Raw genomic sequence first — 22,938 nt, 5'->3', positions numbered from 1 at the left:
TAAGTAAGGGGCAATATCTAGCACACTCCAGGATGATACATGAAGTAAGGAGTAGATGGGAAGCCACTCAGCTCCCTCCAGAAGAGGACAGTGTACTCAAGCTGTTATTTGTCATCTCTGCGGTAGGGCATGGTGTGTCCAGGATGTATCAGGGACTGTTGGAAGCCATATCGTGAGAGGTACCTAAAGGGAAGAGCAAGTGGGAACTAGCTATAAGTAGAGAATTCACGGAAATGGAGCGGGCTTGGGCATTGACATACCATAAGAAAGTTTGGAGAAATGCAAGGTGGAAATTGACCCAACTATATGTATATCATAGGGCATACATGACACCACACCCCATTTCACAATTTCCGGGCATAGGGGACAAGAAGTGCTCAAGATGTGAGGGGGACGGAGCTAATATGATACATATGTTCTGGACATGCCCAGGGATGCAAGGGTTTTGGCAGGAGATGGAAGTGAGGCTTCGAAGGGGAGGACTGTCCACTTACACATGGACCCCAGAGGCTTACCTGCTGGGATTGTTTAGACGTCCAAAAAATGCTCAACCAGAAAACAAAATGATAGATCATGCATGGGAATTGGCGAAAAGACGGATTGCCATGCCATGGAAATCGTGGCAGGCCCAAGTAAAGTGGGGTGGTGGAAAGACATGAAGAGATAGTTCATGCCTGAAATGGTGGTGTGGTATGAGGTGATTCAAACAGGAAGGGGAGATAATATACATAACATAACAACCCGGAATACCCCGATAGGTGCTTTGTTTGGCTCCCCTGATGACAAGCCTCTTTGAATCCTTATAGTAACAGGATATATGATGGAGGGGTAATATTAGAGGGGGTGTGAGTGTTCACTGAAAAAAGGATGGATGAAGCTGCAGCAGAAAGGCGAACCTCTGACAGTATACAAGCCATGTATGGAGTAGTTGTTGGTTGGGTTAGGGAGCGTTATTGGGAGGCAGAGGGTAGTTAAGGAAATGCAGATTATACAATGATCCTCCTGATACTGCACATGTGAGTAAACAATTGCAAAAAAAAAAATATAGAAGTTAAAAAAAAAAAAAAAAAGGATACATTGAAAGGTTCATTTTGGGGGCTGATTTATGCTACCCTTAAAACCATCACACATGATTGGTTCAATGAATCAAATCAAATATGATGCATGATACCACGCCTCTGAAGAGAATGTCTAACTCTGTCCTGGGTGTCTTGATTCAATGCAAAAGATGAAAGCCATGACGGTCTCCTCAGTGATCATAGAGGGCATTCCCATGACAATCACGGCATCCAGCTCAAAGGACAGCTGCAAATGTAACTAAGAAAAGTACCCCAAATGTATGCTCCTGCTTTTCTACTATAAGGAAGTTCTGGAATATGAACCTCTGACAAATGCAAGCTATATCTGCACAGAAATGATTGCACAACAATCAGCAGTAGACTACTTTACGATTCCTCAACTGTTTCATCATTGAAGTCCAGGCCTTTAACGTCCTGGTCAATTTGAATCGGAATCTGAGGCCTTTCCCCCATCTATGCGTTACAGAGGAGGCCATCTCTCTTTCTCTAGGCCTCCTCACTTTCTGTAATAGAAGGCATGAACACAGACTTTTCTAAAGGGAACTTGTCAACTACATGATAGCCGTTTACAAAGTCAAGGATGGTTTAGCTAGGTGCATCCTAGCCAGATGCCACTGTATGTGCGCCAAATAGTCTATTGCATCAAAACTCTAGAGCCTCTGGGTTTATGCGGGTTGAAGTTCCTCACAGCTGGATTCAACCCTATCCTGAATAAACCTGGACAGGTCAAGATCATGCTCTTTTGCAAATGGAGGCAGTGAAACTTTCGGATGAATGTCTGCATAACTGAACAGACTGGGGATGCTGGCCCAGAGCCGTTATTTCGCCATCAATCTTTGTGTCCTGAGTTGCAATAAGTGTCACAAATGAACTCTGGAACACACCAACTATCAAAGACATGATCCTGTAAAGTATTTTTATTATGGTTTTTTAAATGGGGTCCAATTAAGGGTAATGTCCCCATCTCTCGTCTTCCCTGGGTCTCCTATCACCCAAATCCAGACTTCCCTAAATGACTTGGTGGTCCTTAGAGATTGGTAACCCCTGTTATCAGGAATCTGGTTGGCTAATGGTGAGGCACCTAACGGCAACCACCTTATTTACCTTACTCCTGCTGGGATCTTCTAGGTGGATCCAAGCCTTGGGTCCCACGAGAATGATAGCAGGAATTGGTGCCTTCCAACCGTTCAAATATCATTTAACCTTTTCCTCTCTCTCTTACACCCTCACTATGGTGTTTTCCTTTACCTACCCCTTGCTCTCCTCCACGCTCTTCCTCCCGCTCCCTTTCTATCTCCTCTGCCCTGTCTATCCATCTGAGTTATTCCACCTCACGTCTACTACTACTCTCCACTCCCTCTTCTTTCAATCACTTTCTCACTTGCTTCCCTACAATACCACTTACTCACTTGCCGATTTATTTTTATTTTATTGTTTAAAGCACAGACCTAGCTCAAGAGCATTGGAGCGCTGCACAGAGTGTGGGCAGCCGGCATTTGGGCTGGCATCTTTTAACAGTAACGCAGCACTGTGAAGTCTATGCATCCGTAATTGCATCCATTGGAATTAGTCCTTGTTCAGTTGTGGAAAGAGCCATGTTTTGAGAGATTTGCAACATTGGAGAATTGTGGGCGCATTTTGAGCCGAGACAGTTCCAGAGCGTATGTGCATGACAAGATCAGGATTATTTACAGGTCTGCTCTTTGCGGAGTTGTGATTCAAGATGGATGGTCGATTTGCTGCACGAAAAGCAAGTACCACCAGATATGTGGAGCTTATCCGTCAGGTACGCTGGTGTGCTACTCGTGACTGCTTTGTAGATGATGCATGCAGTCTTGAATAGTATCCTGGATTGGTGTGGAAGCCCATGTAGTTTGCATAGGATGGGGGTAATTTGCGTGACCCTTAATGAGTGGACCCTGTTGGTCCGACAACTACACCTTCACAGAGTGCCCCAATTGGAAAAAGCCACAAAGCATATTTGAAGTCAAGCTCATGTGTTGCTATATCTTGGCTTGAGGAACTGAAATTAAGAAATAGAACTCTGTCAATTGTGAAAAGCCCATGAAAGCATATTTGCAGATCAGCGCATAGGTTGCGACATCTTTGCCAAAGAAACTGAAGACAAGAAATGGAAGTGTAGCATGAAAGCTGGGAAAATGTTGTGATTCTGACAAAAGGAGTCCTGGAGTGGGAAGGGTCCCAGGGGATTGTGGCAATTTTTAAAATTAAATGTTTTAAACTCTTGGAAATAAACTCTGATTTGGGCAGTGTCCCAAGGAACTGTGTTGTTTTTGAAAGGTGGAAGTTTGATCTCTGGGGAAAGAAACCCCTGACATAGGAAGTGTCCCAAGGAACTGTGTTTTGGAAGCAAGAAGGTTTGAACTCTTGGGGAAGGGAATCCAAAGACTTTAAGAACTATATTGAACTTGGGGAAGGGGAATCTGATCCTAAACCAGAAGCTGGAAGAAGCTCTAAACTTTCTTTTGAACACAATTCATTTGAGACCAACATCCCTACACATTGTATACAGTTAGTTGTGAGGGAAAGTATAGGTTTTGGAAACAGATCGAGACTTAAATTGGACATCCTGACACAGACTATCCTTAGTTTTCTTTAGGTAAGGAAATCCCACATTAGCATAGGGGAAGTCAGGCCTAATTCCACCCTGTATTTTAAGTCAATAAATATCATTGGAGTACAATTTTGAATCTGTTGTCAGTGTCTTGCTTCATGATGCCTTCACATTACCAAAAGCCAAAAGGAACAGGGTGAGACAAGCATGGTATCAAGAGGTGACAGACAACAGATATCCAATTGAACAGTAGGATGTTTAAGTATCAGGATGGTGCAATGCCTAACTTGCCCTATTAACTATGGTGGGGATTGTCACACGATAAGACTGTAAGAAGGTCTAGTAAGACCGTTAATGCTGTTTTTTGCTTGTCACCATTCAGGAATCCCTGGTCTAGACTGTGAGAAACCTGAAGGTGTCTTCCTAGCTAGTCCCCGGGTGGCCAGGACACAGCTAACACTATTGTATCCAGTTCCTGAAAGTGGACCAGTGAGGGAGGATCATCTGGATGGAGGGTCCTTGGGGAGTGGGACACAGACGGGTGAGACACAGTATCGCCCTTCTTTCAACACCACTGCCCCACCACCCCCTTTTCCAAAGGACTAACACCAGAGCCGTTTACCTGACATGTCCCAATACAAGGGTCAGGCAATTGATCTGAAACACACTGAGAAACACAGAAACACAGAAACACACAGAAACACACACAGAAACACACAGAAACACACACAGAAACACAGAGAAACACACACACACACACACACACACACACACACACACAAGCCAGAGAGCACAGTACGAGGAAGACGAGCACAGCAGACAGCACAACGAGACAGCTAATCAAGCGCAGCAGTTCAAGAGAAGATAGGCGACTGGAATCGAGAGGGTGGTGAGGAGAGAAGTGACCTTGCCCTTTTTGTCCCAGATGCGCAGAAGAGAGCCCAAGACCGCGAACAATAGCACAAGTGTCTTGCAGGCGATGTCAACAATACACGGGCAAGAGTACGCCGATAAGCAGGAGCGGGGGAAGCTCCACCGACCGTGGTGCCGGCCTTGACTCCAGTAAAGCTGAAAGTCCACCAGTTCAGCACAGCCAGTGAGTTGAGGGGAGAACCAATAAGAACCGGGCAGTGAGTTAGAAACGCAAAGTGGCAAGTTTGAACAAATCTTAATGAACTATAAAAAGTGTTAAGGGGAGACCAGCTGTAAGGGGAAACCGGCACCACGTGGGTGATAAATCAAGAGATTCTGGTCGATCCGCATCAGAGCAAAACTATGGATACCAGAAAGCCGTAGGAGAGTCAGCGAAAGAGGTCAAAGTGGCCATACAGGAAGTCTAGTAAAATCCCTGTACAATCGAAAGACTGATCTACAACCTGCATGAAAGCAAGCCAAGTAAATCCGCCATATGAGAAAGGGAAGTGAATCCTGCAAATACAAGCAAATGTGAAGTTGGTAAACAATAGAGAAGGGTCAGCGCCCGAAGGAGGGTGAAGCCATCACCCTACGTGAACTGTAGCCAACAACTGAGAAGGGTCAGCGCCCAGAATAGGGGGACCCAGTGGTGAATCGGTAACACCCTAAAGAACTTTCATTTGGTTAAAGGAACCATTTTGAAAGCATCAGGTCCTCTAAGGCAAGAGCCTTTCAAGTGAAAACGAGACTTGCCATCAACGGCCGTGATCGCCAGAAAGCTGAACTGTCGTCTTGTGCTGGAGAAGCCAGAGACTGTATTGTGCTCCAGGATCCCACCTTACCCCATTCTCAAAACACGGGGAGGGAGACCTAGGCTACCGCATCCTGACGTGTTATTTGAGAAAACTTATTTCTTTTCTTGAGAACTATTCCACACCCTTTTTCGTATTAGTTGTAAGGTTTGGCAATACGTTTCTTAGTATAGGCCCTTTTATTTGACACGACGCCACTAGGACTGCCTTATTTTTCATGTGATGGTCGACGCTTGCTCCCATCTTAGATTTAGGTTTAGACAAGGTGTTTATCCAACCTGCACACAGAATTCATTTTTCTATTAACAACCTTGAACTGTGATCACTTGTGTCTGTCTTGCTTGTTGCCACCATGAGTTCCTCACAAGGCGCAGCTATCAGACCACACGGTCTACCCATTACAGGTTGCGCAACCATAAGTTCCCCTCAGCCTTGTTTGACTCTTCCACGGGTTCTTTTGCTTTGGGCTTCTCTTTGGTTAGTGTAACACTTTTCTGCATCATTCTTTCGCCATAGACTTGCAGTTCTTTCTCACATTGTTTATTTTTAAATTCAAGTGGTTGTTCAGTTTTCAATCTGCTTTCGTTTCGCTCATAGTGCTCCTTATATACAGTCTGATATTCATTATCCCTGTTTAACTTCAAATGTTCATTCAGTATTCCATATGCCTTGATTTTATTCAAATAGCACTTTCCATTCAGTTCAGTATTCAATATAGTTCTCATTTGCTTAGATTCATGGACCGTTTCTTGCCTGCAGTCCCCTGGGAGTGCCCTGGTCTTTGCGTGTCATCCGACATCAGCTCTTCGCGTCTGCACTGTGACTGTTCCTGCTGCTCGAGCTCACCTTCTCTATAGGCGGGAAGCAGACCGCCTCTGCTCTGCTTACTTGCCGGGCACTTCTCTGCACACGCCGGAATTATGAAAGGATGCAGACCGCGTTGCTTGTGCTTCACAGCTGTTTGGTAGCTCCAGCTGCCCGCCTTTGGTTTTGAGGGCTCCCGGTCTTGCAACAAGCACGCGACTCGCTCGTTCTGGGTCCTGCAGGTCCTTCGGGATCGTGGCCAGTATTCAGACCTCCTGTTCGCGTTCCAACACAGCGGCTCTCCTCGCTCTGCTTTTATGGGTCTCCTCAATTATACACCGAAGCCCTATTAAAGAGGCCTCAGGTGTCGAGTCATTGGCTTGTCTTGACTGACCATAATGAACCCAATTATTGGGACATTCCAGACCTTCAGTATTGGATGCCTTCCTACCCCTCTTCTTCATCCCAGTACTAGAGTAGTGTTTGTTATAGGAAATGTGCATTACTCCTAGTTGCTTCTTCCTCGTCTCAGTAATTGGTGGGTATTCACTGGGAAAAAGAGGTAATGCATGGAAGTAGGAAAGGCTGAGGGAAGGGATGGCCCTTCCCATGCCACCTGAGCAGAATATCCCTGGGGAATGGTTGCGAGAGTACCTTCAAGTTTCTCCCACAGTCACCATACTGTGAGCAACAGGCTGACAGTGCGAAACTTTAAGTTATCGTCCCACCAGTGAAAAGAAACCAGAAACAGTAATAGACCACTTTCAGGGCAGAATGGGAGGGAAATGAGGAATCTGTGGGAGAAGAAGCCATAAAGAACATTACTGATAAATAATTTCTCCTTCAATTGATTGCAATCTCCCACAGATGCCCCATCTAATAAGGCTCCCAAGGCAGTATAGCATGAGGAGGCAGGTTGAAAGTCTCAAATGAGAAAGCTCTGCAACACCACTCTTCCAAATCTGGGATCAGCGTGACGTCCAGACAGTAGTGTTTTGTGAACGTGTGGAGCGATGACCAAGCCGCAGCCGACAGATCTCGGTCACCGGCACAACCCTTTACAATGCAGAGGATGTTGCCATGTTTCTGGTGGAAATATGATCCGATGCCTGATGGCAATTCCTTTCCCACCTTTTGGTAGCATTCTGCAATGCAGAGAATTATCCAACAGGAAATTGTCTGCTTAGGACACTGTCTGGCCCTCCCTGTATTGTGAGAAGGCCCCATAGTAGCTAAGCACCCTCTTAGGGTGCAACCTTTCCTCATCCCTGGAAGGGTGAGAGTTGGAGGGTAGAAAACCTCCATATCATTGCTTTGATGTGGATGTGGCTAGCAGTGAGCGCACAGTTGCACCACCAACCCTTGTGGAGTAGGGTGTGCCGAGAGAAATGGCAAGTCTCCCCTGGCTGGCTTATATTGCCTAGTTCGCTCAGGGGCCACGGCTGGTGTGGAACACGGTTTTTGCCACAATGTACCAATTGGCTCCGATAGGACCACATTAAACGGTAATACTCTGTCTGCTGGCCTTTATCCTGAAGTCCATGGGGACATAGGAGATGAGTGGCTTGGCCGGGGTACCTAGCCCCAAAGCAGGGTTAGTTTTTCCACTCTCTTCCTGTACTGTGAATTGGGGTGAGGCCTGCTGCAAGTCGAGGGCAAGCCCACATGCCTCATGCAAACCTTCAATAAAGGGCCAGTAAGTGTACCTGATCCATGAGAGCCCCTTCTCCATTGATTATCGACCTTATTGAGTGAAAAAAACTGATCTCGACTCCTGGGCGAACGGACGGTTGACGCAGACTTCTGCGGACCCGCTTTGACGAAACCTCTTGACACGGATGCCTCGAGCTTCATCATTGCGGTTATCAGCATTGTGAAAGTCTATCTGGAGGGCGTAGGACCCGACGTGGTCACTTCAGCAGCAGAGCATTTGGGTGCAACTGGTGCCTGGATAGCCTGTGGCTTCGAGGTTGGAGCTGTACCCGCTGCAGCTTTTTGAAAGATTTGGATCATTTGTTTTTAAAACTCCCCCTTCTCCTCTCTTGTGGCACCCGTAGTGAAGGACTTATCCAGCTCCTCCAACGAACAAGAGTCGTGTCCACGCCGGCATCTTATCTTCTCATGGGATGATGAATGGTGAGACTTTCTTCTGCAGTGTAAGTGCTTCTTTGCTTTTTTGCAGTGCCTGTCGTTCTGCGGCATAGGGCATTCAGTGTTGGGGCCTGACAATTTACGTCGATCGTGCCGGAGACTTCGACAGAGGCCATCTGAGTGGCAATTTCGCCGACTGTTCCCCGTTGGCCTTCGGTTCATTTCTAGATAGGAACTGCACAGCTCAATGTCATGTTACTTCCCTGAGACACCACACACAAATAGTGTGTGGGTCCGTGATGGACATCTTCGAGCTGCAGTCCTGACAGCGTTTGAAACCCAAGGCTTTATGGCCAGACATATCTTGCCCTAAACATTTTCCCACTGCAGAAAATCGAGTTCCAAAACAGCATGCTGAGCGCACAGAAAAAAGTGACATGATGTATGTACCGCCAACGTCACATTCGGAGTCGAGGAGTGGCGCGGCTGAGTAAAGAGGAGTCGATGTCAAGCCGCAATACGCTACCTGATGAAAAGTTTGAGCAGCTGGCGCTGGAAGGGATATCCATCAGATGAGGAATCTGCAGCATAAAGCAATCCATTAAAATAAAGGCAGGGAGGTCCATGTTGGCATGTCAGCCAGAGAACTCTAAATAGTATTGATGACAACTGTACTGAAGACCCCCAACAAAGGGACACCAATATGGACAACACACAAGGTAGCACTTGGTAAAGGGTTTGAGGCAGGATCATTTGAAGTCAAGGTCAGAGAAATGCAAAGTGTGAGCGGATTCCACTTAGACGCCAATTCAGGGGCTTATAAAAACGAGATGAAGGTGTCGGAAATGGCATACTCAATTTACCCTCCGTAAAGATCAAGCTTTTCATGGGAATACACTGTCATGGTCTATAGAGTTCAATGATGGGACTTAATATGCCAATGGGGCGAGTAGGCCACTGGTTTTTAAGTCCTTACCTTCTAAGTTGTTTTATTATATTTCGAGAAACAGCAAGCGTGGGGACTTTTTGTAGGAAATAATCAAGGTCAGGTGTGAGACGATTTCACTTCCCCAGTCCTGGAATTGATCATTTTAAGAGGACTGGAAGCCTCAGAACTCTGTTGGGAGGTACCAATTTCAACAAAGGAATGGGTGGGAACATTTTCAAATTTATTAATATCTAAATACTAAGTAATTCGCAAATGGAGTGAGTAGGAATTTGGGTCTTAATCCTTAAAACCAAGGTTCAAGAGATAACTAAGTAATGGGCTAGAAGCCTATCAACATTATTTGAAGTAGCTGTTCATCACACGTCAGCCCCTAATACAGGAGTGCTTAGTTTTCATTGTGAAAATAGCTGCCCATCCAATCATGCTAAACTAAAAATCTGTACTGTATACGTTGCCAATTAGAAAGCAACCATTTTATGTGTAGAGTGGGCAGCCCACTGCAAAGCTACATCAGCTGGTGTGTGCAGCGTTAACACACCTACACAAATTGCAAAAGAAACCTCACTCATCTGAAAAGGTTATGAAATTAAAGGTCTATGAAGAGAAAGAGGTGTGGTGTGTGCAGGAGTCCAGTGGAAGGAATGGATTGTTGGTATTGCTATGGTCATGCCGAAATCCCTTGTCTCTTTTTCATTTTATTTTTTAAATAACTGCTGCAGCCAAGTTTCCTGTACCTCAATCTGAAATGTTCTCAAAGATAACTAACACTTTCACATGAGCATCGCTCACACTAATCTTTTTAAATCTGGCAATCAGTCTTCATCACATTTTATGTAAAAGTATATTATGAAAACTACATGGTTGAATGTGTGCAAGGACTAAATATGATTACGAGACTCTTAGTACAATAATACATTAAAAACGATAAGAAAACTAAATGGGACATCAAAATGTATTTATAAAAGTCAATTCAATTTGTATTAAAAAACAAAATACATCCAAAAAACCAAAGGGAGAAAAAATTGTACAACTATTTTACTATGGGAGCTTTCCCCAAGTTCCAAATTCAGCTGCAACATGTACACAAGAAATGTATGTTTCTCTGTCACAGGACTTCTTTCCACAAGAGTCTCTAAAGGTGATCATTTGAAGATGAAAAAGAAATGGATTTATTAAAAAACGTAGATAATAAATATCTTCACTGATTTTCTTTTCAGTTTATTTCACAGTCCAGCAATATTTGTTCAATATCCCTGTAGTCCATTGTAGATCTTCTGTACAGAGACTTGTTTCAACAATTGTTTTACACCTGAAAAAAAAAACAAAAAAAGGATATCATTAGGAATTGTAAAAAAAGGTTTTCTACAGTTGCTTCATTGTATGCCATTTTCCTGTGCAGTTCATGTAGAGCGGGTGGCATGTAATCAAAGTGGCATGGGGAGAGCTGTGCATAAAAGCGATCAATGCAGTCCAAGAGAGAGAGCAGCAAGGTAAGAAAAAAGGACTGCATGTGATGAAAACACAGTGTGTGCAACCTTTGGATCTCTGGATGTTTTGACCACAAGTCCCAGCCATCATTGTCAATGGTGAGGAATTATGGAATTCTAGCCAAAAGGTCTAGAGCGCCAAGAGTTGCAGACGCTTGATCTTAAATTTAAAAGAATAGGGGGCTCTCATCCAACATATTAGTGCTCATTATTAGTGCTCATTTTAATTATTTCAAATGGTTGAAAAGCTGAATTGGGTGGGCCTGGCTTCAAACTTGTGACCTACAGGCCTCTTGGTGGGCTCACTAACCAATGAGCCATTTCATCAGTCACTATGGTTCTGATTACTAGTATCAAGTGCCTATGTTTGGATTCTGCAATCCAAGATTAATTCCAGTTTTCCACTTGAGTTACAGATAGGTAAAAACGTATTACGTGGATGTACAAACATTTCTCTTCAAGCCTTTAGCCGAATAGATTTAACCAGTATCTCAGCTCTTTTGTGTGCACCATAGCATGCCTGAACCACCCAGCTAGAAATAATAAACCTTACTCATTGTAGTGACTCTTGTACTTTTATTCCCATAGGACCATCTAGCAGAATTGTGGGACTTGAATTACGGTATGTGGGTGAAGTTGAAGAATAAGAAACCCATTTATATGCACAGTTCACCTGCAAGCTTCTCCGCATGCACCATTTCCTTTGGTCTTTGTCCATAGCAAAGTCAGAAACCCATGTAGGCACTGCATTGTTGGTGAGTGGAATGTAGACAGCACAATTAGAAACTCAAGCAACTTACACTTTCTCGTACATCCCATCCTCCCTTTCTCCTGAATAACAACATTAATTAATTGTGGTGCTGGGAGCAAAAGCTTCCGCTGCCAAGAGCAAAGCCAGAAATGTTCTTTGGCATGGCTTTACCAAACAGCCTCCAAATTACATTGGACCTCCAGAACAGTGTTAACCAAAAACATTGAGAGTCGCAAACGTTACCTCTTTGAAGAGAACAGCAAGTAGAACAGCATACTCAAAAAGCCACTGACACTGCTTTCTAGCCCTGAATACATGAATATCCTTTGCAGGTAGAATTCCCCAATGGTGCTTCAGGACACAGGCGACTACATAGCACCCACGAGAATATTGGGGCCTGGAATTTGGCTTTCACAATGCAACGAAATAGCACACCCATCCTTTTGAATACATAGTGTGCAGCAGAGGAAAGTCATTTCAACTTACTAACCCCAATGGCTGATGTATCCTCAATGAGCGTCTTCCCTGCCACCAGTTTCATGCCAATTAATTTAATTGGTTGTGGCATATCAAACAATACTAACCAAAACAGTACTAAAATCCTAACCTGTACTGGTTTATGACAACAACCCAGATGTTGTTTGCTGTTACTATTACAGTTTGTGTTTTATTCTCTAAACAAAGAAGCAATTGGTCCGGAGGAAGATGATACACGAAAGAAAATCATTGAAACCAGTCGACCAGATCTTTAGATGTCACCTCATTAAGAGTGACACATAGTGGACTTGAGCAATTTGGAAATCTGAATCAATGATGTGGACATTCTAATTGTTTTTATGTGAAAATTACGTTCTCTCAAAAATACCAAATCTTGTGTATACGCCAAAGGGAGAGAGGACGTGTGGGGGTAGAACAACATGTTGAGTGTTATTTATATTCTTAAATGTTTTAGTACATTACACCTGGTACAATCTGACATACTTCACGGAGGGGAAATAAACTGTCCAAAGTTGCATCACCTAGTCCCACGTGAACTGTCCGATGGACCACAGTGTGCAGATAGGGGATATGAATTTCTAATCTGCAATTTTTTAACCATTTTGTGTCCAAATTAGGGTTTTGATAAAGACTACCTTTGGTAATATTTTGTCTGTAAGTCACTTCACTATATGCAAAGAATAGGGCGGGTTTCTCTTCATCTATCTTTTCCAGATAGTCAGTGCCACAGCGCTCTCTAGGGCTAGTAGCACCATGAAGGGACAGGATATCTTTTCCGACTAAGGAGAGTGCAAGGACTATGCATTGATGGCTTAGTAATTAACTAGCTTGAGAGAAGCTGTTCTCCGATTTCTGTTTTGTGTGTTAAATATAGACTGTGTTAACAGAAAGGACAAAGTACCCTAGATTGGAGGTACCATCCAAAAGTTTCCCTGTGTTGTTTATATTTCACCATCATGCCAGTACATAACTGCCTATTAGAATAGCCATAGCTTCTCATTTCCTGGAGTGCCCCACCTTCTTCCACTTGTAACGGTCCAATGGTGGTGCGCGCCTCATTATCCACAAATCACCACAAAAACTTCTGTAAATAATCCCTATCCGGGTATAGCACCTCATCCATCAACCTCACTCTGCCCATTCATTTGCGCCAAGTCATCAACAGAGGAAACCTCTTCCAATTCCACAGAACAGCAATTACTTAATTCAACTACTGTCAGTCATATTTTCCCAAATAATGTGGTGTACCTGGAGTCCTCAGTCTTGACAAATATATACAGGACTGTCAGATTCTACTGCTTAGCCACGCACTCTTGAAAGTTCCCCAAAATGCAAGGCCAGTATCCTTGCCATAGACAACATTTCCATAGCTTATGATGAATGTCAAACCCATCACCCATCTAATGCACATGCCCGCTCTACTGCAGTCCATTTTACAGAGTCTGCCTTGCGAGTAGTAGATTATGTGGATACATTTCCATTGTGCCAGATTAACTAAGACCCTGATGCACCCTCACTCAGTGACTGCACAACCTTCTTCCAATCGTATGTGAAGGGTCAGGAATACAACTCCAACACATAAAATATGGTTCGGCTAAGGACTTTTATTGATAGATAAAAAGGGGTTGGGAAAAGGCCTTGCTCTAACTGCACTAGAGGCGTTTCCCTGCCAAAACACAAAACTAAAGAGTTGTCACTCTTCGAACGTCCAAAACAAAACCGCCCTGTGTCCAAAGTACTATTCTGACCTTCACATTCTAAGGAAATAAATCTTAAGGTGTAAAGGATAATGTCTTTGGCCTTCAGAGTTTCAAAAGTGTTAAATAGTTTTCGTCTTTCCTCTTGTTCACTATCAAAGTCTTTTGGGGATTTACTTTCCCCGATATTCACACATCTGTGATTCCATTGTATATTCTCCTGCCAAGCCTTCTTGTTTTTACACACTTGCAGTAGACTGGTATACTCTTCTGCCAGGGCTTCTTGTTATCACGCACTTGTAATGGCCCGTCTCTGCAACTTCACCTTTGATAGTGTTGGGATGGAAATGAGCCCCATTTCCCCCCCCCCCCCCCCCAGACACTTTAAGGTGAGGCAAATCCCATATTAGATCATGTAGTGTACAAGGGGGGGAAACCGCATTTAGAAAATTTAACGCGGATACAATTTAACGTGAAATACATGCATGACCTTAGACGGTGCATAGAAAGAAACAATTTAGTAATTAGGGCAGAGGCACAGGTTTGCATGGTTGCGCTCTACCAGTCTATCTCCATGGAAGGATTTTACTAGGTCCAGATCATTAGGCAGAATGAGCCTGCCCGACCAGTTCTCACAGAAGCTCACTTCCCCCTTGTCCCTTCACTGTTGCAAATTCTTAGTATCATTGGGAGGAATGCGCCCGGCAAAGCTGTGAGACAACACCAGGCTCCTCGCAGTGCCCATTCACCACAACCAAGCGGCCAGCAGGCCTCTAACCCCACCCAGCCAGGCCAAAGAAAAAGCCCACACCACTGAACTGACCCCCCACACCCCTGCATTCCATGATAGCGAGTGACTCCCCCAGCATAAACCAAGTGCCCATAAAAGATCCAAGCGTGTGCGACTGTTTCACCCCTAAGCATAAAATACATCCTTTGTAACACGAGGTGCAGGGAGGGATAAATAATGGATCAAAACAAGGGTGGAAGCCTTGAGTGCTAGAGGAGCGGCATCAACAAAGCCTAGAATGAGTGGATCAGTATGAGTATTTCTTCCTCCCTTCCCCCTGGCACCAGTACGCAAACCTCCCAGGTGCACGCCACAGTGATGTAGTAGGTTTAGCACAGTATCATTGTTTTCTCAATGTAATTTATGAGAGATCTGCCCTTCACTCCATGGAGAGATGAGCCCAGCCGATCCAGGTGAGAATCGACAAACGACCGTGAAACGTACCAATTGTAGCCTTGCATCCCCTTTGGATATTTTGCATTCTGAACAGTTAAACCTTGTTATCCTTGCAAGCTATCTCTTGGCTTATTTCCCTAGAGGTTTGTATTCATTCTGGTGTGAGCGTGAACAGGGATTTGCCTTCATTTGGTGACCCTGATGACATGATCCCATCGCCCCCGTACCTGCGGTGGTATCCAGGCAGCCTCTCCGGAAGGGCCGTGCCCACCTACAGTGACCAGTCCCAAAACGCATTTGCTGAGTTACTTTGTGGGAGCCGTCTTTGAAGAATCCCACCTGTTCTTTGGAGCAGGGTGCGGCCCCAAGGAGAGGTGCAGACCGGTTGTGGAACCCCATGAACAGAGGTCTTAAGGACAAGGCACGCACACGAGCATAGCCTGCAAGGGATAACAAAGTAGGGCTGGGCGTATGGAGCAGTGTGAATATTGTGAACACGCAGTGATTGAAATCGAGAGCGGGGAATGTTTATAGATCGTGTTTTGATGTTTTTGGCTTTTTCATTAACTTTTTAAGGATATTAAGGAAACGGAAAAGAAGGAGAAGGGAACCTCCCAGAGTAAGGGGAGAAGGTGGTACCACGTGCACTGTCTCAACCAGTGCAGGAAAAATACAAGGATAAATATAGGAGCTATGCATAATTAGAGAGCTTGGGAATAGTAGTGGTTGTTTTATCTTGTTATTTCAGTTTGTTTTGTTGGTATATTTTAAAGTGTAAGGAGGAGGCCCAGGAGAGGTGTATGTGGTGTGTGTGTGCAAAAAGCTCTAGTGGGAGACAGCGGGGAAGGGGGTAAATAAAGTAATGATTTCTTGTTTGTGTAACTTGTTGATTGCTTTAAGCTATAATAGAAACAAGACTGAACTGTATATCTATTGAAATGAACAAGGTACTGTTCAACTGCGACACAGTAGTTTAGGTGCAGTCCCACAGTCAAGACACAAGTGACACGACAATGGGGGTAGAAACACCCCTGGGCTATATATGCAAGGCCCTGCCCCTATATTGTGGAAAGATTAAGAAATATCAAAACCAATGGGTGACTGAGCCTAAAGGGTGGTGGGGGGGGGGCAATGCCCTGCTCATGGCCAGACCAGGGCTCTTTTGACGGAAGCATATTGGAATATATGTCCACATACCCGACAGTGAAATACAAGGAGACACCGTTGCAGAGTAAAAGGGAAGTATGGAACCTCTGAAAAATGTCTTAGGACACAGAGGATCCTAAGGGGGAGGGGGCGACATGCGAGAATAGTAAGGAGACAGACAAAAGGGAAAACAAGAAGAAGGTAGAAGGGAAAAAAGAAATATATCCCCTAACAACTCGCCCAGTAGACGGTGTATACAAACCCAACTTATGTATCGGCGATGTGAGGAACACATGGTGCCAACAAGTAAGACAGACACTAAGAAACCTATTGCCAAACCTTACTACTAATACAAAAAAGGGTGTGGGATAGTTCTCAAGTAAGGAAAGAAGTGTTCTCAAATAATATGTCTGGATGCAATAGCCTGGGTCTCCCCACGTTTTGAGCACAGGGAAGGTGGGATCTTGGAGCACAGTACAATCTTGAGAGGATGGGGGAAAAGATGTCAAAGGAAGGGGGATACCACGTTTCACCCGTCGGTATCACACTCCCCGAGGACCCCCCATCCATGTGGTCCTCCCTCACTGGTCCACCCCAAACAATAGCAATGGCTGTGTCCTGGCCACCAGGTTTCTCACAGTGGGCACGATGGTAACACCAAGGACAGCCGCACCGAATGTCTCAACCCCCAAAATGTTACTGCCCATACTGGGGTGAGCGCCAGAGACCTGGAAATAGCACTAGTATCCACACGAACCGAACTGACCAGACTTAGGGCAGCAGGCGATGCGACGAAAGTAGATACACCAGTGCTATCTATAGGGGCACCAGCACAACCTGCAGGAGATGAGTGGAAATTGGGTGATTTCTATTTTTTTAATAGACAGTGCACCCATAAGAACTGTTCATGTAGAGCGTAACAGAGAAACAGACAGTTTGGGCTACGTGAATGTGGGGTCCAGCAAAGGAGACGAAGAATATTGGAGTGATTTTGATGAGACTGAAGAAGAGGAAGAAGGGGACACTGAGCAAGTGCCCCAGCCCACCCCAAAGTTAGAAAGTATTTGGGAACGATTTGGTAGGATAGCCTTAGCACAGAAAAAAAAAGGGAAGTACAACTAAGGGTGGAAAAAGAAAGATGAAGATGCAGATGCCACTGATACACAAAGGTGCAGGGAGGCCTCATTATGTACCCTGGGCACAAATGGATAAGAATAACCTCTTACCGCTGGGGCTGAGGAGTGGATCTATGCATTTGAAAAGAACACGGCGGGGGTGCCCTTAGCAATGGGGGATATTAAGAGCCTGTTAGTGGCTGCAGTTGGGGAGCAAGCACAATCAGTGTGGGTCAAAGCAGAGTACCCAGGAGTAATGTTGAGCAATGATGCCCATGATGGAGCGCCATTTAACAGGATTGGAGTTAGGGTATGGGATGATTTGCGGCGAACGTTCCCAGATTTACAACCAATCATGCAGTGTACAATGGGGGATGATGAAGACGCAGCCCAGCACCTTCTCGGGGTCCAAGAGATCTGGAGAGCAGAAGCTGGCAGCGCCAGGGATCAATGACGTCACTTTTCTATTTTATAGTGAAAAGGGGCCTACCTAAAGAAGTGCAGAAAGTGCTTGGCAAAATAGCAGTGGTAGAAGCCAAGAGATGGCCTGAGATTCAAAGCCTCATAGTTCACCATTGCAGAAGAATAAAAGAACGCAAGAAGGAATCGATTCAGAGGAGACAGGCTGAGGAAGCAAAACTAGTATAAAATAAACTAAATAAACTAGTGAAAGAAGCTGCAGTATCGGCAGGGCCAATGCCTGAACAGACGGAAGAGGGAGGGTACGCCTCTAATAAGGGACAGGCAAGAATAGCGGCAGTGTGGGCTGAAGGAGGACAAGGGCAGTGGGTAGGTAACCCAAAATTCTCAGGATACTAGTGGCATGGAGGACAGCAGCGAGGACAAGGTGGGTTTTGGAGGTCCAGGGCCGAGAGGAGGCTCGCCGGAGCAATGTTGGACCTGCGGGAGATGGGGCATTTCTCAAGAAAGTGTCAGAGTAAATAGGGAGGAGGTTACAACTACAATCAATAGTACTATGATCCACACCAACGTAACCCCCCAGGGAATGCCTCCCCAGAATGAATTCAATACCATAAAAAATTCACCAGGCATACACACAGCTACCACCCCAGATCCCTGGCCTCAGCCCCCACCACACCCACAGCAGACCGTCCAACAGTACCAGCCCCACCCTAGCCCACAGCGGGCACAGGATAGGAACGCTTTTGGCAGTGTGCCTAATGGCACTGTAGCACCATTTCAAGGAGCTACAGTGGTAGGGGGAAACCTTTTCTTGTTCCCTGGGACAGACACATACTCCGACTAGGACACCACACAGAGAGCACTTGCGGGTCCAGTCCTGTCAATGACCCTGCATCCAGAAGAGGAACCGTTGGTGGGGGCAGAGATAGGGAACAAATAATTCGTCTTTATGGTGGACTCAGGAGCGGAAAAGTCGTGCATCAGTGAAGGTGACCTCCCGCTATCAAGAAAAACTCTAGACATGCAGGGGTTCTTTGGCGGTGTTTCAATGGTTCCTTACACAAAAGATTGTCGTAAAAGTGGGAGGAAAGGTCGCAAGGGCCCCACCTCTTATGCTCCGAGTTCTCCAGTCAACTTGCTCGGTAGGGATCCGCTAAGTAAGTTGAACATGACAATCTCGTTCACAGACTGTGGTATCACCTGCGCCACGTCTGGCATGTGTTCAATGAGGGCAATGCTTGTGATACATGCCATGGCACATGATTTATTTATTTATTTATTTATTAATTTTATTTGTAACAATTAGTTTGCATTTCAAACTTCAATTACAATCAAGAAAACCAAGATAGTTCACATGAATCATAAATTCACAGTATTGTTGTTTCCAGTATAATTATTTCCAACGTAACACAGCATCCAATGTATTGATTTCAAGAAGTTGGTTATCATACAACACTGGTATTTGCTGAAATGAGGAAATCATCGTTCAGGTTGTGCTCTAGAAAGTCACATACTGCACATGTAAGTGGTACATTATTACTCGATAGTATCCTGTACCACCAGCCTTCAGTGTCACCATCAACAGGCGCGTAGCTCCCGAGATAACTAGTTCGCGAATGCATGAGATGTGGGCATTTCGTGATCAGATGTTTCAATGATTCTATCGAAAGTTCACAAAACCTACAAAAATTATTGGAGACGTGTGTGTCGCGTCTAAACCATAAGATCTTCTTGGTTCTAAGTGCATTTAATCGAACTCTCAAGAATTGATTTCGATGTTTCCTTGATGGAAATTTTCGCAGATATTTTGGTAATCCATCTAAGCTGTTGACTGCTAGTCCTAGATCAATTGAGGTTTTCAGAACATTTCTTCGTTCCAAATTTTGGATCCAGTTCCATTCTCTCAGTTTTTTTTTGGCAATTTGCGGTGTTGCTAGTAATGTTTCCCATTTTATGTCTGGGTATTCGAGTATCCGTTTTAATCTGGTTATCCATTCTAACAGAATGCCATGGTATGAATTAGAGGGGTCTAAGGATAAGATTTGATACGCGGGAACCGGATCTTCTAGTGACATCTTCCGTAGCATGGCCATAGATTTCCATACAACAATATTGTGCATGGAATCAATTCCCAGCTCGTGTCTTATGGAGATCATCGATACACTCGTTGGCAGTTTGAAAATACGTCTCCAAAACGTTCCCTCCAGGGAAGACCACATTTTGTAACTTAAATTCCAGGCAGCTTCAGCTCCAAATGTGATCGATGGAATCACTTTTTGGGAGTAAAAGGTTAATACAGGGTTCAATGTAAATTTTCCATATTCGGCATGTAACTTTGCCCCTTGCAGTGAAAAAGTTATCATGCGGACCACTGGGACGTGTTTTATCTGCACGTCTGCGAGTTGCCATCTAAATTTTCTGATTATTCTTTTGGCTGAGTCACTGATCGCCACAATCTTAGACTTCTCTACATTAATTTCTAGGTCGTTGTCTATTAGGTAGCTATTAAGAGCTACTAACAGTCTTTGAAGGCCAATGGGGGTTGAGTCTATTAGAACAATGTCATCAGCGTAGATGGTCCAACTGATATTCTGATCGTTTATTTTTGGTGGAAAACATTGCACCGATGGAAAAGCTTCAGAGACATCAGATATAAATAGTTTAAAGAGGAGGGCCGCCAAGGGGCATCCCTGCTTGACTCCCTTGTTAGTTATCTCCTCCGACAGGTCCCCTACCTCATTTATTCGTACTTTGATAGAAGTGTCTTTGTGAAGCCATTATTGGTTGCAATAATTCTGGTGGACAGGACCATTTCTTTAATTTTGTCCATAATTTATGTCGATTTAATGAGTCGAATGCTTGTTTCATATCTATAAATGCAATAAACAGGTTTTTACCATTTTTCAGGGCTTCTAGTTTGAGTATGTTTAGTATCGTGAGATTTAATTCTGTGCCAACACCCTTGGTGAAGCCAGTTTGACGTATATCAAAGTGACCAGTGGCTGAGGCCCATTTCGAAAGCTTCTGCTGTAGAAAGGTTGCAAAAATCTTGCCCACAATGTCCAAGAGGGCAATGGGACGATAGTTTGCCGGGTCGTCCCGATTTCCCTTTTTGAATATGGGAACTATGATGGCAGAGTTCCACGAGTGAGGCAAGGTCTTCGTCGTGGCTATTACTCGAAACAAGTGTACGATAAATGTTGCCCAAAGCTCGTTGTTTGCTTTTAGCATCACATTTGCGAGGCCATCTGGCCCAGCAGCTCTTGAATTTTTTAGGTGTTTACTGTTATGATGTCTTCTTTGGATTCGTTTGTGTCCCAAAATTGAGCAGCAGTTGGAATATCATTGACCTTGGTATTTTCCTTGATTGTAAAAACCTTTTCAAAGTGTTGTTGCCAGATTACTTTTGATATACTATAATGCATTTTAGCATTCTGAAATACATCTTTGTTGTTTATGATGCTCCATAATTCCTTAGTTTTGTGACAGATAATCATCCTTAGAATTTTCTCACCTCGCTCTTGGTCTCTCATAATTGCGAAGCATTTCAACCAATTACGGTATTTCATTTGCGCAAGCTTGTTGAAATCTGGTCCTTTTTTCAATTTTCGAAGATCTTGATGTAATTGTCTCTTTTTTTGAGCTACTAAGGCACTAAATTCATATTTCTTTATATAGTTACAATTGGTTCCATGATTGTACTTGGTTTGGAACTGTGCCAGCAGTGCCGTATAATTTAATTTGTCCTTCGCAGCAACAGTTGTTGAAGACATGTTTTTAGTTAGACTCTCAATTTGTCGACTATTTATTTTGAGTCTGTTGCCTCTTTGATTTACTTCCATCGACTAAGTAAATTTACTCATCGCTGTTTTTGGTAGCGCTTTCCAAGTTAATTGTAGCGGATTATGGTCGCTGAGTGACGAATCCAAAATCTTCAGATGTTTGATATCATGACACATCGTTTTAGAGGCCCAGATGTAATCAATTATTTTTTTGCACCTGTCCCGGTGCCACGTGTGATTTGGAGGGATGTCTCCTCTTGTTTGACCATTCAACATCATACAGTTTCTGGTGATCAGTGCTTGTTGGAATTGGTAGCCTCTACCAGTTACATTGGTTTGGTGTTTATGCTTTGTGAGGATCTTACCATCTTCGAACCAGGAGAAATTTAAGTCTCCACATAGGATCACATTCAAGTTGATGTAGCTTTCCATGCTGTCATCAATGATTTTTGTTATTGACTGTATGAATCGACGAGAAAAGATCATCGTTGTATTCCAATATGTATTAAGTAGGAGTAGGTGATTTGATTTTACACCCACGCCCAGTTTGTTTTGCAGTATTGTTCCTTGAACAAATAGATTTGGGGAGAAAGACTGCAAAATCTCCCAACCATTTGCATTGTTTATCATGGTTAGCAGACCTGAGAAAGGGCGACCGAGTTGATTTTTCCCTGCGGGATTGAGCAACATAGAGTATCCATCTCTTAATGGTACCTCCCGCAGCCACGTCTCCTGTAAACAGACAGCAAAATTGTTTTCCAGGGAGATCTCAAAGTTCTGAAACAAGTGTCGGAAGCCTCTGGTATTCCATGGTATTAATACATTTCTGTCATCACTGATGGTTTCTAATAGCTAGGTTCTTTGGGTTTTGTTTTGTGAAATGTAATTTGAGGAAGCTTTTTGTGTAGAGGGTTGTGAGTGTCTTTCATTTTCTGCTCTTTCTTTTACGTTGAATCGTTTTCTGAGAGCTTCTCGTCTTTGTTCATGTGTAGACTCACGATCTTCAGTAGGTCTTTTTCAGGACATTTTTTAGTTTTTTTGGTCTCTAAAGTTAGATCAAAGCCATACAACATCAATTCATCTTTGGCGGAGATTAGTGTATTTTCTACAGCTTGAGAGTTGATGTGTAAATAGACTTTGTCTAATGAGTCTTCATTGATGTATTCGACGATTGCAATGTCATTTGAATTTATCGTTCTTAGTGTGGGAAAATTATGTAGAAGACACATCACATTTTTGCGATTTAAATTTACCTCGTTGTCATCAGAAAAGATGTTCTCAAGCCTGACCTTCCAATGATTATGATGTTTGGTCTGCAGTGCATTCAATGGTTCTTTTAATTTAGTTAGATTTTGTTTTTGCCACTGTGCAGCCGTCATCTTTGGATTTAGCGTTGTCGTGCTTGCCTTTGTGTTTCGGTCAGATACCCTTTTATTCTTCTCGTTTTGACTTGAGTCGGGACCAGAAGAGCGACTGAGTAGAGCGCGTCGCTTTTACGTTTGGAAATTGATCTTTTTTGGTTTTTTCTTGCTGTGATTTCTTCACAGCTGGACAAGGACTCATCACACTAGGGTGTGAGTTGTCTAGATCTTGTGTGGGCGACGTTGTTTCATCGGATTCAACTGAAT

At 44.0% G+C, this 22,938-nt stretch overlaps 1 protein-coding gene across 1 annotated transcript in view; it reads right to left on the bottom strand.

The window, feature by feature from the left end:
• Positions 1–10,163: 10,163 nt before the first annotated feature.
• The window catches only part of DNAJB11 (DnaJ heat shock protein family (Hsp40) member B11), a 196,327-nt gene continuing 183,552 nt past the window's right edge, over positions 10,164–22,938 (bottom strand). Inside the window, exon 10 of the mRNA XM_069615766.1 lies at positions 10,164–10,534. Within this exon, the coding sequence (XP_069471867.1) occupies positions 10,470–10,534 (65 nt within the window). The 3' untranslated portion in view covers positions 10,164–10,469. The remainder of the gene's footprint in view (positions 10,535–22,938) is intronic.

Source organism: Ambystoma mexicanum, chromosome 9 (assembly GCF_040938575.1).
Source record: "Ambystoma mexicanum isolate Mex_15411 chromosome 9, UKY_AmexF1_1, whole genome shotgun sequence".
Lineage (NCBI taxonomy): Eukaryota > Metazoa > Chordata > Amphibia > Caudata > Ambystomatidae > Ambystoma > Ambystoma mexicanum.
Note: the sequence above shows the minus strand (reverse complement) of the source record. Positions and strands in the feature narration are given on the sequence as shown.